General features: G+C 44.1%; 1 protein-coding gene and 1 long non-coding RNA gene across 5 annotated transcripts in view; one reads left to right on the forward strand and one right to left on the reverse strand.

Annotated features, from left to right (window-relative positions):
• Window positions 1-741: 741 nt before the first annotated feature.
• On the reverse strand, window positions 742-3,628 carry LOC128324201 (uncharacterized). Its single transcript, XR_008306721.1, has 2 exons — window positions 2,224-3,628; window positions 742-896 (listed from the first exon to the last, which is right to left on the reverse strand). It is a non-coding gene; the product is annotated as an uncharacterized LOC128324201 (long non-coding RNA).
• RBBP8 (RB binding protein 8, endonuclease) overlaps window positions 2,406-18,748 on the forward strand; it is a 77,134-nt gene continuing 60,791 nt past the window's right edge. The window contains exons 1-2 of one of the 4 annotated variants that reach the window (XM_053248437.1): window positions 2,406-2,884; window positions 14,779-14,989. In XM_053248437.1, coding sequence (XP_053104412.1) covers window positions 14,878-14,989 — 112 coding nt within the window. In that variant the 5' untranslated portion in view covers window positions 2,406-2,884; window positions 14,779-14,877. Of the gene's footprint in view, window positions 2,885-3,031; window positions 5,121-14,778; window positions 14,990-18,748 lie in introns of those variants that run through there. The other 3 variants (XM_053248435.1, XM_053248436.1, XM_053248434.1) reach the window with 3 other exon arrangements.

The raw sequence follows: 18,748 nt of genomic DNA on the forward strand, positions 1-18,748 counted from the left end.
TCCTCCTAGACAAATGACATATACTGTAGTAAACTTTATCTACTTTGGATGCATTCAGAACATTCTTTTAAGTAGTTTCCATCACCTCCAATGAGCTAGGTATAATATCTCTCAATATAGTGTAGCCACTATGTATTAATAAGGTTGCCACAAAAAGTGTTTAAAAAGAGCAAGGAAATTTGTAAATAACGCAAGTACTGTGGGCCAAGCCACCTAATGGTGCAGCGGGAAATGACTTGCCTAGCAAGTATGAGGTTGCCAGTTTGAATCCCTGCTGGTACCTATATCGGGCAGTAGCAATACAGGAAGATGCTGAAAGGCATCATCTCATACTGCATGGGAGATGGCAATGGTAAACCCCTCCTACATTCCACATCGACTCAATGGAACATTTTACCTTTAGTGTGGGCCAGGGACCCAGTCCTAATAGGACCTTTGTGATGCCCCTGGTCATATGCATACTACTATATTTCCCCAAACTAACAGATTTTTTGAAACCTGAACAGTGAAAAGCATGTATTTACTAACCTTTAGCATAAACAGAACATTAACTTGCACTCTTTAGAAATCTGAGTATAACAATGCATACAATCATTTTCAGAGCAGCTTTTTAAGAGTGATCTAGTGAAGTGGTGGTGAATATATATATACCTTTTCTGATTAAAGTATATAATTCTTGATATGAGAAATGTGTCTTGCAGTTTCCCTAATTTGGCTACAAGCAATACATAGCAGAAAACATTTACCTTTTAAAGCATGGATTTATTTTGCCCCATGGCTAAGCAGACAAAGGAATTGGGGGAGAAGTAGAGCAGGAGAACTCACAGCTGCACTGTGTTTGTGACATATTAAAGAAGTGAGGGTCCAGAGGATCACTTGATTGCAGCTTGCCACTTCTGTACAAAGACAATAGCACTGGCTCACTTTCTATGGCTGCTAGATGATGTATTGATACAATCTATGTGAAATGCTTTCAGCACTCAGAAAGAGTGCAGTATAAATATGACTATTATCAAGAACATCCCCACAGCCCTCAAGGGAAATGGGGGAGGGGGGAAGTAATACACAATAACTTTCTACCTTCTTGTTTCCCAACTGCTACTCCCCTGCCCACTAATTCCCTCCCAAGGGATCAAGGTAGCGACTTGAAGGTTATACAGTATAGCTTCCAGACCAACTCTACAGTATAATTTAATAACAGGGCATCAGAGGCATACTTACCCCTGGACTTCGGGGCCAAAGTCCAGGGCCTCCTCAGCCGTGAGGACCCCCCAATCCTCTTAGTCTGTCCTGGGTGGTTTAGTCACCCAATGGAGTATGATGATGCTTAATTTGGGGCGGGGGGTGGCGGCTCCAAAGGCTTTTAGGTCCAGGCTCCAAAATTACCTAGATGCACCTCTTCTGGGCATATTAGTGGAAGAATTTCCTCTACAGTAAGGCAATGGAATCCCAGCTTCTCTCCTCCCTATAATGTAGACCAGAGATTCTCAGCGTTGGGTCCCAGATGTTATTGGACTTCAACTCCCATATCCCCAACTAAAGGCCACTGGGGCTGGGGATTATGGGAATTGAAGTCCAGTAACATCTGGGGACCAAACATTGAGAATCCCTGATGTAGACAATAGGCCTTATGAACACTTCTGTGTTCTTCACAGCACTAAGCACACTACTCTGGTGCTCAAGTCAGAAGAAGTAAGAAGCAGTAAATCACTTCTTGCTTGGTAGCCTATGATGATTACAAATATTTATATACTGCTTTTCGACAAATGTTCTCAAAGCAGTTTACACAGAAAAAATAAAGAAAGATCTCTGTCCTCAAAGGGCTCACAATCTAAAAAGAAACCTAAGGTAAACACCAGCAACCACCACCAGAGGGATGCTGTACTGGGTTTGGATATAGTAACTGTTGCTCTCCCTCTGCTAAATATAGAACCGCCACTTTAAAGGTGCCTCTCTGCTCAATTAGCAGGGCTTGTGGCAAAGAAGAATCACTTCCATGCAAATAAGACATTGGAAGTTGTGTGTGTGTGTTTTCATTTTAACTGCAATGCCATTTGCTGTGCCCCAGACTATATATGGACTGGTATACGGTGGTCTTAAGCCTTTAGATAGCACATGTTTAGTTTCTTTGTTCATAAGTAAATAGAAATCTCGTGACTTTAATGAGGGAGTTTCACTCAGTCAGATTCATGGATTTCGAACGTCCATCAGATCTGCACTTACGATGCGGAATCGTTCTTTAAAAATGCACTGTTTTATAAACCAATAGCCTCACTTGAGTCGAGATAGATCTATAACTATCTGTTTAAAGGGCAGGACTCGCAACAACGTAAAATGCCTGGTTTCCAAAGCAGTGCGAGGATAGAAAACAAGAAGTCTTATGCTCGCCCGAGGCGTAATCTTTTGATCCGGAAGTCTGTGTGTCATTCACAGATGTGTGGGGGCTGACTGTAATTCCTCAATAGCCGAGGAGGAAAAGGCACTCTTTGCATATGCTCTGTAGCACTCGCTCCTTTATTACTTCGTATGATCCTCCAGACAGAGCTGAGCCCAGACACTGACATGAGGCGCTGGCTCAAACTTTGCTAGCAGCCAGCCAGAAGGCGACGGAGACGGAGACGTGGAGGGAAATCCCAGCAGGACGGAGTGGGGAAATCTCCCTTCTTGGCGATGGAAACTAGTAGTCGCCACAGCCTCCGGCCACCAGGGGCAGATCTGTCCGACTCAAACCGGGCTGTTGCCTCTCGGGTCACTGGCAGCTAGAAGCATCCCGCTTCTCGGGCTGGAGAGCAACAAAGTCTCCTGTTTCTCTCACTTTCTGTTTCTCTTTCCAGTCGCTGCCTGAACAGAGTTAGCGGAAAGAAGACCATCCGGCCTCTGCCAGGTAATTAGCCTCTGCCTTCCCCACCCGTCCTCCTACGCAGTCCCTCCCCAGCCGCAGACCCCGGAGGCGTTAGCTCAGGACTTCTTCTGGCCCTTCCTTTGTCCCCCCCCCCCCCGGACTCGTGAGTGTCTAGGTTAGCGAGTTGTGTGTGTCCCTCCGCAACCATAAGGCATGCCAAAGTAATCCCCCTGCGGCAAAACGTGCTCTCCGTCTGCTGCACACCTCGCAAAAACAAACACGGCTCCGACTTTGCTTTAGGGGCTGGTCCACGTCCACCCCTTTTTCAGGGAGGCAGGGGGAGCGCGCCCTTCTGTTGCTCCTGAGCGGAAAGCCCGGCATACTCCTCTTCCCTTCACTCTTTTGAAGAAGAAAAAAAAAGCCCGCTCTTTTTAAACGCCGAAGGAGTCTTCTGTGCTTTCTGGAGGCCGGCCGGGCAGACTGGTGGTGAACTGAAATAGCCTCTTTGTCGAGTGACTGACTCATGACGCGCTGGCCGTCTTGCAAAGAAAGAGACCTGAGATACACCGGTGTTACTCCCTTGCCCGCCGCCCAAACTGTCTCCATAGGCCTTGAAAAGCCTCTCTCGCCCACGATATTTGAAATCCAACTGAAACTGCCCAAGTCCCAAGAGGCTGTCTGCATAGAAAGTCTTGATACGGTCTGGGAATGTGTTCCCAAAAATCTGGTCCGATATGAAGTCCTCGTCAGCCTGTTCTTTATACATTTGAGAGTTGACAAACTTCTCACGTGCCACCAGAGCAGTGTAAAGTGTTAGAAAGTATTTGTAGACTAGACCTGTGTTTCTGTGTGCCTCACTGAACAAATTGAAGCATTCCAGACACCTTCATTCCACAATCTCCCTTTTTCTTCCAGATTGTTGTTGTACTGTATTATAGCAGACTGGCTCTGGATCACAAGATGTGCTACTATTGCTGGCCCAGTTTATTTGATCTTGTGTTCCTCTTGTCTGATGTCACAGTCAGCGGGGTAGAAAGACCTGCAGCAAGGTCTTTCTGACTACTCATATCCACCTTGAATAGATCAGCTTTGTTTTTGTTTTTCCCAGCACCTAATATCAGCTTTTTCTTTCTTTTCCCTTTTTGGTTTTTTGCTTTTAAACCCCATCTTTGTGTTTTATTTTTATTCATTTTTATTTTTACATTTTATTTCCCACTCTTCCTCCAAGGAGCCCAGAGCAGTGTACTACATACTTAGGTTTCTCTGCACAACAACCCTGTGAAGTAGGTTAGGTTGAGAGAGAGGTGACTGGCCCAGAGTCACCCAGCTAGTATCATGGCTGAATGGGGATTTGAACTCGGGTCTCCCCAGTCCTAGTCCAGCACTCTAGCCACTACACCATGCTTTCCTCTCCATAACATGAATATTTCTTTTGGATGTGCCAAAGCCTCTCAAACCAAATTCTGCCCCAAATATTTGATGCCTTAGAAAACCCAACATTTGATTTACAGCAAAAAACAAACAAAACTAGTCAGCAGCACCACTCAGCGTCCAACCTTCTACAATAAACCATGAAAGATGTTGGGGTGGGTGGGAACCAGCACTGGCCAAAATATTTGCTCCTTTTGGAAAATGCTAATTCTTTGTGCAATGTTAAAAAAACTGAAAGCTCCCCCAAATTCTGGAGAAAACAAAGTGAAACGTTCCCATACCAAAGAAGTGTGGTGTTGGTATAGGCATGTGTGTATCCTGCTTAGCAAACTCTGAGACAGACTGGTTAAATTGCTTTTTTGGCCCAAATCTGCTCTTAAAAAGCCAAACGGGTAAAAGTACGCCACCACTCAGAGACCAAAAGAAAGGCAGATATATCCAGCCCATCCCCCAGATTAAAAAGAATAGCTGGATCATCAGTCCTAAAAAGCAAAATCCCTCTCCCAAGAGTGTTATAAAAGAGAGGCAATGCCTCAGCAAATGAAAATTCTTCCTTCCCAAATGACATTTTCTTTTATTTCTCAAATTTCTAACATTTCAGTAACCTAGAACTTCAGCTTTTAGAAATACAACTTGGACATCCAAAAGGGGCTGGTATGGGGCAAAGGAAATATGAATATAATAACAAATATAATAGATGAGGTGTCTCACTTTCAAGTCAGAGGAATTCCAGTACATGCTCAGTGCCCTGAAGAAACAAGGGAAAATAGCAAAAAAATTTAAATTGCAGAGTCAACATACTGCAGCCTCCACATCCACTATTGTCGCTGTTGCCTTGGGCGTGTGTGTGAGTATGTGCGTGCTTGATAAGCACCATTAGCATGCCTGCAGTGCTCCTATGATGACAATAAGAGGCAGGGGACAATGTAAGACATATTTGGTACCTGTATCAAACGGCATTTACTGTGCAAACACAGTACAATGAGAATTAAATGTAACTGTAAAATGAAATAGGAAGATGTTTAGAGAAAGAGGATTAATCCAGCACCCAAAATTGCAGCAGGAATACAAACAGGAAGATGATTACAGGAAGACAGGAAATGCAGAGATAAGATAGGAACTAGACCCAATAGGTGTCAACACATATCTTGATGGGTGAGAGAGGAGTTGCCAAACCTTGGGGGTTTTCATTGGAAGAAGGAAAGGTGGGGAACACACTGCTGTAATGCAGTGAGGAAACAATTATCTCACCCTGCAAAGCTCAGCCAGCCTCTGGAGGTGGGGTAACACAGCAGGGGTGACTAGGCCAGGCCTGCTCAACTTTGGCCCCCAGCTGTTTTTAGACTACAACTCCCATAATCCCCAGCCACAGTGGCCAATAATCATGGATTGTGGGAGCTGTAGGCCAACATCTGCAGGAGGGCTGAAGTTGAAGAGCCCTGGACTAGGCCTTCACAGTACTAGACAGAGAGTGCACAGTGTCAGGGCAGCAGCCTAGCCTAATGCAGGGCAGAAGCAGAGAGGTGAGTGTGAGCAGGCTCTCCAAGGCCCAGGAAGCCTTAAGGAGCCCTTACCTGGCTCAGGCAATGGGGAGCTAGAGTATTGTGTGTTTGACTCGGAGTGTGGTGTAGGGACATTTCTTTCCTAGTTTATTAAATCATTTGAAAAACATAGGTTGAGTTCCTGACTTAGTCCTACTTCGAGCAGACCCATCATGAAGATTAACTTGTCAGGATCCCAGCCATAATCTTGAAAAGTTAACCATTACAGTGACAGCGATAACTTGTTTTAATTAAAGGTAAACCGTCAAGTCAATTTAGACTCCTGGTGCCCACAGAGCCCTGTTGTTTTCTTTTGGTAGAATACAGGAGGGGTTTACCATTGCCTCCTCCCATGCAGTATGAGATTATGCCATTCAGCATCTTCCTATATCGCTGCTGCCCGATATAGGTGTGTCCCATAGTCTGGGAAACATACCAGCAGGAATTCAAACTGGCAACCTTCTGCTTGTTAGTCAAGCATTTCCCCACTGTGCCACTTAAGGTGACTGTGACTCCTTTATTTGTTAGCTTCTTCACATATCACAGTACACATGCCTCTAACTGTACAATTAGTATAAATAAAATAACATTTATTTGTTAAGTATTATCTTAGAAACTATTTTTGGTTGCACATGCATTCTTAATGGCATTCGCTGCTGACATACAGGCTTTAGCCACCACACTGGACTCTTTAAAACAGTTTTGAGGCTGAACTGGTTTGAAAGAATTCTGGGAACTTGCTGAACTTGTGCTGAAAATTCCTAGCCCACTGCCAGAGAACTACAATTCCCAGAATCCTTTCAAATTGATTTCATTTCAAAACGAGTTTGAAGAGTGTAATGTAGCCAATGCCTTAGTTGCAACAGTTTTAGACTTCCAACCCATTGTGCAAATGATCGCTGTAAATAATTCACCTTCTCATGCATATTTATTTTTTATCAAAATTGGGTGTGTGACATTGGCTGGTGGAGCAAATCAGTAGCAGTGTTCACTCACTTGCTTTCCCAGGGGCATAGACTATAGTATAGAGTGTGCTTGCTTTGTACAGCTAATTCTAAGACTTGTAGTTCAGAGAGATGTATAGTTCCTATGTGACATGCTATCGAACATTCACTTGTACAAAGTGATGTTTATAGCTATTAATTTAATTTTAAAGTGAAACTTCTTGAATATTTTCCTAGCAAGGCAAAGGGTGCCCCCAGGTTCTGTTATTGGTTCTGAAGCAGTTGCCTCAGTACAGCTCAAAGCGGTGAAGCTGTTGGAGCTTAGTAGATGCGAATACAGCCAGAATATGCATTGCTCACAAATTCCACCTTACAGATTCCTTCCATGTGCAGAGACAGATTCTTACATGTGTTGCACTTGCACTATTGGCAACAGAATACAGGACTACATGGAATGATCCAGTCTCTATTTTCTGAAAAGTAGGAAAACAGAATGAATGGAATAGGATATACATAATATATTGGTTCTGCATATAGGAAGTGGTTGCTGAGTGTATGGATTTCTCTTTTTATCAGATTATGTCAATTTGTATGTCAAGTTGAAAATGTCAACTCAGTGTGTGGCAGCTGTGAAAAAGGCCAATTCCATGGTAGGGATAATTAGGAAGGTGATTGAAAACAAAACTGCTAATATTATCATGCCCTTATACAAAACAATGGTGAGGTCACACCTGGAATACTGTGTACAATTCTGGTCACCACATCTTTAAAAGGACATTGTAGAACTGGAAAAGGTACAGAAGAGGGCAACCAAGATGATCAGGGGCCTAGAGCAGCTTTCTTAAGAGGCAAGGGGGCTTTTTGGTTTAGAAAAAAATCTAATCTATCAGGGAGACATGATAGAGGCCTATAAAATCATGCATGGTGTGGAGAAAGTGAATAGAGAGAACTGGCTTTAGGGCTGGCTATGGGGTTGAGACAGCCTTGGTCGGCCTGATGGTTGACCTTTACAGGGGAATCGACAGAGGGAGTGTGACTTTGCTGGTTCTTCTGGATCTCTCGGCGGTGTTTGATACCATCAACCATGGTATCCTACTGGATTGCCTGGGGGAATTGGGGATAGGGGGCACTGCTTTGCAGTGGTTCCGCTCCTATCTCTCGGGTAGATTCCAGATGGTGGAGTTTGGTGACAGTTGCTCCTCAAAATGGGAGCTGCCTTTTGGAGTCCCCCAGGGCTCCATTCTGTCACCAATGCTTTTTAATATCTACATGAAACTGCTGGGTGAGGTCATCAGGAGATTTTGTGCTGGGTGTTATCAGTATGCTGATGACACCCAAATCTACTTTTCCTTTTTATCTTCAGGAAATGGCACTCATTCTCTAAATGCCTGCCTACAGGCAGTAATGGGCTGGATGAGGGACAACAAATTGAAGCTGAATCCAAGCAAGACGGCAGTGCTCATTGTGGGGGATCAGAATCTGAGGGATGAGTTAGATCTCCCTGTGCTGGATGGGGTTACACTCCCCTAAAAGGAGCAGGTGCACAGCTTGGGAGAATTCCTGGACCCAGGCCTCACCCTGGTATCTCAGGTGGAGGCCATGGCCAGGAGTGCTTTCTATCAGCTTCGGCTGATTTGACAAAGGCACAGTTTAGTAGCATCATATTGGTTGTAGTATTATTTATTTATTTATTTATTTATTTAATATATTTCTATACTGCCCCAAACTTGCATCTTTGAGTGGTTTACAATTAAAATCATTTAAAACATTAAAATCAATCAATTAAAATTGTTAACATTAACATATTTTAAACCCCAACATTAAAAGTATTAAAACTATAAATCTAATTAAAGGCCTGGGTGAATAAATATGTCTTCAGTGCCTTTAAAAATATTGCCTGAGATGAGGAGGTTCTTATTTCAACAGGGAGCACATTCCAAAGACCAGAGGCAGCAATGGAGAAGGCCCATCCCCGAGTAGCTGCCAGACGAACTGGTGGCAACCACAGATGAGCCTCTCCAGACAATCCTAATGAGCGATGGGGCTCATGATGAAGATGATGATCTCTTAGATACCAAGGGCCTAAGCTGTTTAGGGCTTTATAGGTAATCAGCAGCACCTTGTATTTTGCCCAAAAACTTATCAGCAGCCCGTATAGTTATTTCAGCACAGGAATAATATGGTCTCTTCAAGATGACCTTCAACCTGGCCACCGCATTCTGTACCAAGCGCAGTTTCCAGACTATGTAAAAAGGCAGCCCCACATAGAGATAATTGCAGTAGTCGAGCCTGGAGGTTACCAGCATATGCACCACTGTTCTGAGGTCGTTCATTTCAAGGAACGGATGTAATTGGTGTATCAGCAAAAGCTGATATAAAGCACCTTTGGCCACCCCCTCAACCTGGGACACCCAGGATAGGTTCAGATCCAGAAGCACCCCAAGACTGCATACCTATTCCTTCCGGGGGAGCATGACCCAATCCAGAACCGGTAGATCAAAATTGTCTCCCGAGTTCCAACTCTGCACAATAAGTACCTCCGTCTCGTCTGGTCTCAGCCTCAATTTGTTATCCCTCAACCAGCCCATTACTGCCTCCAGGCAGGCAGGTTATGCCTTCTCCTGATAATGCTGACATGGAAAAATAAATTTGAGTGTCATCAGCATATTGATAACACCCTGCAACAAATCTCCTGATGATATCTCCCAGCGGTTTCATGTAGATATTAAACAACATCAAAACAATATGGAGCCCTGAGGGACACCACAGGAAAGTCCAGATTTTGAAGAACAGTCTCCAAGAGACACCATCTGGCATCTGCCCATGAAGTAGGGGCGAAACCACTGCAAAGCATTGCCTCTTAACTCCAATCCCCTCAGACGTTCCAGACGGCTACTATGGTCAATAGTATCGAAGGCTGCCAAGAGATCCAAAAGGACCAACAGAATCACACTCTCTCTGTCAGTTCCCAATTGGAGATCAGGCTGACCAAGGCAGTCTCCACCCCATAGCCTGCCCAGAGGCCAGTTTGAAATACGTTTAGATAATAGATAATCAGTTTCCTCCAAGACCACCTGGAGCTGGGAGGCCACCACCTTCTCAATCACCTTGCCCAGGCATGGAAGCTTGGGGGCAGGTCTGTAGTTGCTTAATTCTGAGGGATCCAATGCAGGCATCTTCAGAAGCAATCTAATGATCATCTCCTTAAGACAAGGAGGCATCCTGCCCTTTCTCAGAGAAGCATGTATAATCTCTACCAGGCCCTCTACAACAGCCTCTCTGCCAGATAGTATAAGCTATGTTGGGCAAGGATCAAGAGGTATTAATTGTGGACTTTGAAATATAGAATGCATAGGCCATTTAAACACGATATTGACATTGTTCCTAAAAAGAAAAAAGCAAGAAAGCTAATAGAATAGGACCATACATAAATGTTCAGTTATTCTGACCAAAAGGTTTAATACTTTGTACATACAGTATTTATCAGGGGGTGGGGGTGGTGTGCAAAATCAGAAAGTCATCTTGTCACCCTAAATCTGTAAGACTAACACTACTTCGCCCTACCCCCGCAATTCTATTAAAGATGCAAGAGCTTTGCCAGATAAAAGGTGGGAAACAAGTCATCCAAATCTTTTATCACTCTGTAAGCACTCTGATTGGGATTATGGCAAGGTGTTTAAAGGATGTGTATTAAAAGATAAAAGTCATTTTTGTTAATAGTAGTGTTTACGTGTTTTTAAATCTCAAATATGCACCCTTACATAGGGAAGAAATCTAGCACTAAAGATTCAAATTTAGGGCTAAACAGCATTAGCTGCATGAAATATCTGGTCTATTCGTTAAGTAGCCATAAGTTGTACTCATATACTATTACAAGAAGTGTCTTAGATAAATTTATAATGTCACTGGATAGTGTGTTCCACAAATATTTATAGTAGAAGTCGGGAATGTCTACCATGAAGGTATGTACTGATATCTGATTGCCACTGAACAGTATGTATCAACTGGGCTAATGTCGACTTGTCAAATGTAAAATACAGTGATGTATGTATATGCACAGGACAGCTGAGATTGCCTCGTTTCCACGGGACCACCCACGCAGCTGTGCAGAGCTGGTAGGTGTTCCTGAATTTAGGGGCACAGCATGCTCTTCTAACTTCCTGGTTTAGCACAGTGGCAATCAGGCAGGGAAGTCTAGTGCAGGTCAGGTCAGGTTGGTAAGTAGTCCCAGAGTGCTAACAGCTGCCTGAGAACACTGCAACTGTCTGAGGGTGCCACCTTGTGATTGATACCCACCAATCCAGGGTATCAATAACTGTGAAAGAAATTGCATGTCCTGCACTGGCATCACAACTAGTAACTCGTGTTGCTTGTCCTGTGCTTTACCTTACAGGATGTGGGGGCAGGGAACAGGTCAGTCCTGGGCTTGGGCGCATGTGTATTTAAGCTACAGATATAGATAGATAGATATGTTTGTTTAATACATTTCTATACCACCCAAAATGCAAGTTCTCTGGGCGGTTTACAAACAATAAAAACAGCCAATAAAAGATTAAAACATTTCAACAATTAAAATTAAAAAGTTAAAACTATTAAAACGCAGTTAAAACTGTATCTAATTAAAAGCCTGGGTGAACAAATGCATCTTGACTGCACTTTTAAAAGTTGTAAGAGATGGGGAGGCTCTTATTTCAGCAGGAAGTGTGTTCCAAAACTTCGGGGCAGCAATGGAGAAGGCCCATCCCCGAGTAGCCACCAGACAAGCCGGTGGCAACTGCAGACGAACCTCTCCAGATGATCTCAATGGGCGGTGTGGTTCATAACGAAGAAGACATTCTCTTAAATATGCAGGGCCCAAGCTGTTTAGGGCTTTATAGGTTATAACCAAAACCTTGTACTCTGCCCAGAAACTTACCGGCAGCCAGTGTAGATGTTTTAAGATAGGAGTGATATGGTCTCTCCAAGATGACCCAGAGACCAATCTGGCCGCCGCATTCTGGACTAACTGCAGTTTCCAGTCTACGTACAAAGGCAGCCCCACATAGACCGCATTGCAGTAGTCAAGTCTGAGTGACCAATAGATGTACTACTGTTCTGAGGTCATTTATCTCAAGAAATGGACGCAGCTGGCATATCAGACGAAGCTGATAAAAGGCACCTCTGGCCACTGCCTCAACCTGGGACACCAGGAAGAGGTTTGTGTCCAGAAGCACCCCCAGACTGCATACTTGTTCGTTCTGGGGAAGTGTGACCCCATCCAGAACAGACAGATCAAACTTATCTCCCGAATTCCGACCCCGCACAATAAGCACCTCCGTCTTATCTGGATTCAGTCTCAGCTTATTACCTCTCATCCACGCCATCACTGCCTCCAGGCAGGCATTTAGGGAAGTTATGCCTTCTCCTGATGATGTTGAAATGGAGAAATAGATTTGGGTGTCATCAGCATACTGATAACACCCTGCACCAAATCTCCTGATGATCTCTCCCAGCGGTTTCATGTAGATGCTAAACAACATCGAAGACAATATGGAGCCCTGAAGGACACCATACCGAAGTTCCGTTTTTTAAGAACAACAGTCCCCAAGGGACACCATCTGGAATCTGCCCGAGAGATAGGAGTGGAACCACCGCAAAGCAGTGCCTTCCACCCCCAACCCCCTCAGACGCTCCAGAAGGATACTACGGTTGATAGTATCAAAAGCCGCTGAGAGGTCCAAAAGGACCAACAGAGTCACACTTCCTCTGTTAATTCCCAATTGGAGATCATCCATCAGGCCGACCAAGGCAGTCTCCACCCCATAGCCCACCCCAAAGCCAGTCTGAAATGGGTCTAGATAATCAGTTTCCTCCAGGACTGCCTGGAGTTGGGAGGCCACCACCCTCTGAATTACCTTGCCTAGCCACGGAAGGTTGGAGACAGGCCTATAGTTCCTCAAATCTGAGGAATCCAGGGCAGGCTTCTTCAGAAGTGGTCTAAAAATTTCCTCCTTAAGACAAGGAGGTATCCTGCCCTCCCTCAGAGAAGCATTTATGATTTCTACCAGGCCTTCTACAACAACCTCCCTGCTAGATAGTATTAGCCACTTCAGGCAAGGGTCAAGAGAACAGGTGGTAGGCTGGATCTCTCCAAGCAGCTTGTGATGAGTCACAAACTGAAACTGATCCAGCCTAACCACATAAGAGGAGTTGCTGAACACCTCCGATTCAGACATTGAAGTAATTGTGGAGTTTAAATCCATGTCAGCCCGAATATGAGAGATTTTAGCCACAAAGAAATCATTAAACATATCATGGCGGTAATAGATGGTTCCAAATTCTGATTCAAGGGAGGAGGGGCTCTCACTAGCCCTCTCACAACCCTGGACAACTCCGCCGGACGTGAACTTGAGGATGCAATACAGGCCAAAAAGAATCACTTCTTTGCTGCCCATATTGCCCAAGCATAGATCTTCAAATGTGCTCTATGTTGTAATCTGTCAGATTCGAGTCAAGTCTTCCTCCATTTGTGCTCCAGTCATCTACCTCGCCACTTCAGCCCCCATAGTTCTTCCGTATACCAAGGGGCCAATTTTGAAGCAGGTCGGAGAGGACACTTAGGTGCGATCATGTCTACTGCCCTGGTGAGCTTGCTGTTCCAGTTCTCCACCAGGGCATCAACAGGATCACTGGTAGAGCCAACACTAAATCCCTCCAAGGCTTCTTGGAACCCTATTGGATCCAATAACCTTCTCGGGCGGACCATTCTAATGGGCCCCTCGCCCCTGCAGAGGTGGGGTGTGACTGTGAATCTAGCCTTAACCAGATGGTGATCCGTCCATAACAATGGGGAAATCACAGGAGTCCCCACCCATGGAATACCACCCTGATTGGAGTGCAAGACCAGATCAAGTGTGTGACCTGCAATGTGCGTCAGTCCCGAGACCCTTTGGGATAGGCCCATAGTTGTCATGGCCGCTGTGAACTCCTGAGCTGCCCCAGACAAATTAGTCCCATAGTGGACATTGAAGTCCCCCAGCACCACAAGCCTGGGAGACTCCAACGCCAAACCCGAGACCAAGTCCGTCAGCTCAGTTAGGGACTCCACTGGGCAGCGGGGCAATCGGTACACCAACAGAAACCCCATTCTATCCCTGGTCCCCAAACTTAGGTACACACATTCAATATGTTCAGACACTTCCACAGGGATCCAGGTCAGGGAAAGGTTATTGTTATAGACTACAACCACTCCACCTCCCTGCCCATGTCCCCGCTCCTCAACAGAATACCCTGGAGGGAGAAGGTGGGACCAGACTGGGCCACCAGCCTCCCCCAACCAAGTCTCTGTAATACATATCAGGTCTGCCCCCTTCATCAAGAATCAAATCATGGATAGTTTCTGACTCATTCTGGACAGATCTGACATTAGAGGAGCAAGGTGAGAGTCTGTGAGAGGTTGGCACTGCTCCCCAAGGTCAAAGAGCTGGCAGGGCAGCCGCAAGTGGGAACAGCTAATAGATTTCTGACTTCCCTTCCCCTGTAACAACGCGCCGACCTGCCAGCTTTACTTCCTCTATTCCCCACCACCGCCGAAATAGCCATCCTACAGTCAGTGGACACACTCCCTGTCTCCCCATCCCCAGACAAACCAAGACACATCTGAAACACCCAGGATCCAAAAACAGCAGAAGCAAAAAAAATTCACCAGGCCCTCACCCTCATTGCTCCCCAAAGTGGCTCCCCCAAAGGGGCAACCCCCTTTGGTGTCACCCCTTCGGTGGCGACCACACCGGTGGGATATGTTTCTTTATATCCATGCATGGTGTGTCCCTGCTGGGTGAAACAGCTTGAGGAGCAATACTGAGTGGTCTCAAGCAACTGCTTTTTGTTTTTAAAGTTGCAGGGAGGGGGGAATTAAGTGGAACAATGTTTAGCCTGGCTCATAAAACCTTATAATAGCAAATAAAAAGTGATATATATTTATCTGCTGCTGCAAGTAAGTGATAAACACTCTGTAAATATTGTCAACCTGTCATTGCAGGAATCCAGGAGTCTAGAAAAACGTCATAACTGTAATGTAAACCTAAAAGTGTGTCACAGAGCAACTACTGCAGAACAAGGGAAAAACAGGAAAGACGAGATGAATGCTTCTGGAGGAAACTGTGGAAGTCCCAGTTCTGCAGAACCTACTACTGACTATTTCAAGGAACTGTGGTCCAAACTAAAGGAATGTCATGATAAAGAAGTCAAAGGTAACTGTGGTGGTTGATCTGTATACCTAGCAATTGACAGAACAATGTCAAGAACTTAGGAAACCATGCATATATTAGAAACAAACTATAGTAGTCTCGTCAAGAAAGTTATACAAGTTTTTTTCATTTCACCAGCTCTTTTTGTCTGCAGAACTTGTTTGTTTGATCTGCACTCAAGATATTAATGCTGCATAATAGGCTGGTGTGTGTTTACGAAACAACTGTTCCAAAAATTGGCTCCTGATCTGCTGGTTTTTGTTGCTTGTTTATTCAGCAGCCATGTGGTGACAACTGTAAACTGCCCAGAGATGGAAGTTTGGCGTGGTGTAGAAATAGAATAAATAAATAATAAACAAATATAGCAAGGTGGCAGAAGGGTGTGGATGTGCGTTCCAGATGAATGTTGGCTGATCTTGTTTGAATAATCCTAATCTTTTCAGTGTTTGGTCACTTAAGTAGAACTTTTCACATTGAGTCATGTAAAAGTATTCAACCCCATGGCAATTAGAACTTTTGCGGGGTTCATCTAAATTACTCAGTCGATCTTTTCCTTGCCCAAAGCTTTACCATAAGCCTACCAAGTGGAGTTAATATTTTGTGTAGTGATGAAGTAATGCTATAACTTTTCAAATCTAAAGCATCTTAAGAATCCCTGTGCTTCAGAGGTTAAGCAGATGGGGTGCACTAGGAGTGTAAATATGTCTTACCATTATATTTTTCTGGCTGTTGTTCATGCTTAGAGCATATAAATGACATTGGAATCACAAGAGACTTCTGTGACAGGGACCTTAAGAACATAAGAGCACTGCTGGGGTGGAGAGCCTGTCTTGTGGTAGCAAGCATGAATTGTCTCCTTTGCTAAACTGAGTTTGCTTCATTTGCATTTGGATGGGTGACTACATGTGAGCACTGTCTGCTGTAAGGTATTCTCCTCAGGAGATGGGATCATAGTTCAGTGATAGAGCATCTGCTTGTATGCAGAAGGTTTGAGCTTCAATCCCTGACATCTCCAAATAGGGCTGAGAAAGACTCCTGCCTGAAACCTTGGAGAGCCACTGCCAATGTAGACAATACTGAGCTAGATGGACCAGTGGTCTGACTTGGTATCTTATTTTACTATCAGACCAAAAGCCTATCTAGTCCAACATCCTGTTTCCACCAGCCAGATGCCTCTGGGAAGCCTACAAACAAGATGAAGGCACACTTTCTTTCCTTCCATTGCTCCCCTGCAACTGGTATTCAAAGGCATGCTGCCTCTCAGCCTAGCGGTAACAGAAAGCCATCAAGATTAGTAGCCAGTTACAGTAGTTATTTGTGCTCCATGAATGAACCTTGATGAAGCCCATCCCAGTGACTTGTCCACATTAATTATTTGTTTTATTTTTACATTTATATCCCTCTTTTTCTCTGAGGAGCACATAGTTATGTTTATCCTTACAACAACACTGTGAGGTAGGTTAGAGAGCCAGTCTCAAAGTTGAAGGGGATATGCAACAGGCACACAACAGAAGCATCAGCTAGGAGCCTGGTGCAGTTGTGTTCCTGAATGCTGAGAAAACCACTGGGTTTTGTCCAGGAGTACCATCAATACCGAAAGATAATATTGGGATGAAAGGGGCAGGAAAGGCCCCACTGCTGGGAGCTGAAAAGGAACTCTAGTATATTCAAATTGAGTGTGTGAGGCATAGTCACTTACTCTGCTTTGCTTCAGTTTTTCTTTAATTAGGAGAGCATCGGGAAACGTCTTCAGAATACATGTTATATACCATAGACCACAAGTTAAGTTTATTGCTCTTACTAAATTTATCAGCCTTATAATAGTTAAAACTGAAAAGAACGTAACCTCTACTCTTCTTGACTCAGTTCTTTCTTCACTGGGTTTTTTACAGTAATTGGGATGTCATCAACAGAATATGCTGAACTCTCCAAGAACAGAATTTGGCCACTCTAGGAGTCTGTATATGTTATGAAGCTAAATAATAGAAGAATAAACTGTCAACTTGCTTTTTGTAATGTTTAGCACAGAACTCTAAAATAATTTGGGACTTTGAAAAACAAAAAATAATGAGTGATTGTTGAAATACACAGCAGGGCTGTATCCTAAGCATACGTATCCTTTGATTTCAATGGAATTTACTGCATGAGACTTACTTCTGAGTAAGCCCCATTTGGATTGGCAGTAGATGTGTCAATGCAGTCTTGCCATCAGGCAGACTTTTTTGTTTCATGCCTAGACCTTTGTTACCGTGTTCAACGTAATGCTTAGTCAGATTAGATCCTATGTTATACATCAAAGACGTGCCTGAAGGTTAGTTAATTTTTTGCAAAAGCTCAGGATCCCCCAGAAGAACCTGGTATTTCAGACACATCAAACACAGACTTGCCTGGACTTTGCTTGTTTCTGAATTCTATAAATAAGAATTAAAGCTGATTCATGACTTTTTAATTTTAGATGTCAGCAAAATACATCTTATATAATGCCTAACAAACACTTGTTTCTGGTTGTGCTGTGTCTGATAAGTGCCCCATCATCCTTATGCTGCCAAGAAAGCAAACAGAGGATGATATTTTATGTCTTGTACATTTTTGAAGGTTTGAATAGGATGTGGCCAGGAAAATCTGAGTTAGTAAATAGTGTGTTAGGTAGGCTTTGTACTTGCTTCTAAATTCAAATCCAAGCTTCATTTCAGGTGTGAAAATGGTCACATATTTTTCTTCCTGCTTCAGTTCATGTCTATAGTTTTGATTAGAGAAATTATTTGTGTGGAGATGAACAAACCCAATTACTTACCCAATGATTTAGTAAGTTTTTGAAAACATACCTGTTTTATCAGGCTTTTAGTTTATGATGTTTTAAAGCTTCATTGATGGTTATTTTAATTTGTTTTATAGGATTTAAGGTTTTAATTGTAAACTGGCCAGAGATCTTGTAGGGGAAGTATATAAATAACTTCCAAGTTATGTTTAGGGTGTAATTATAAATTTGCCTCTGTAATCCTAATGTAGCTATCCTCTCCTGTAGACGAAAGCCCATGAGGTTAGCAAGGCAAGGGAAGGCAGCTTGATTGATTAAGTGCTGTCCATTTGGTGTTGACTCTTAGCGACCACATGAATAGATTATCTCCAGGATGATCTGTCTTCAACTTGGCCTTTAAGGTCTCTCAGTGGTGCATTCATTGTTGTCATAATTGAGTCCATCCACCTTGCTGCTGGTTGTCCTCTTCTTCTCTTTCCTTCAACTTTTCCCAGTATTATGGACTTCTCAAGGGAGCTGGGTCTTCACATAATGTGTCCAAGGTATGATAGTTTGAGCCTAGCCATTTGTGCCTCGAGTGAAAATTCTGGATTGAGAACCTGAAGGTAGGTTGCAGCACCATAAATATGTTGTCCTGACAGCAGTCAGTGGTAGACTGAGCTCTTAAATATCTCTGAGCTCTGGCTACCCCTCCTGAGCTCTGCCTCCCTGCCCAGAGGGTGGAAGCTTTTAAAGACAGTCTTCTGGCTTGGAGTTTGGCACGTCTCCTCTCTCTGTCTAATCCTGCCCAGCCTGTTGCCAGCACTGGCATGCAGATATTGGGCAGTGCAGCTGTGTGGGAGGAGCTGACTCCTCAGGGGATTCAGGATCTGTGGTTGCCAATGAGGGTGGTTGCTGTTTCGGGAGCCATGCTCTGGGGTTCTCTCATGTTCTGCTACGGTGCCGGGGCTTGATGCTGGTTTCAGTGCTGGTCCTGTCTCCTCAGTCACTCTCCAAGGCAGAGA

The sequence above is a fragment of the Hemicordylus capensis genome, chromosome 4, assembly GCF_027244095.1.
Source record: "Hemicordylus capensis ecotype Gifberg chromosome 4, rHemCap1.1.pri, whole genome shotgun sequence".
Taxonomy (NCBI): domain Eukaryota; kingdom Metazoa; phylum Chordata; class Lepidosauria; order Squamata; family Cordylidae; genus Hemicordylus; species Hemicordylus capensis.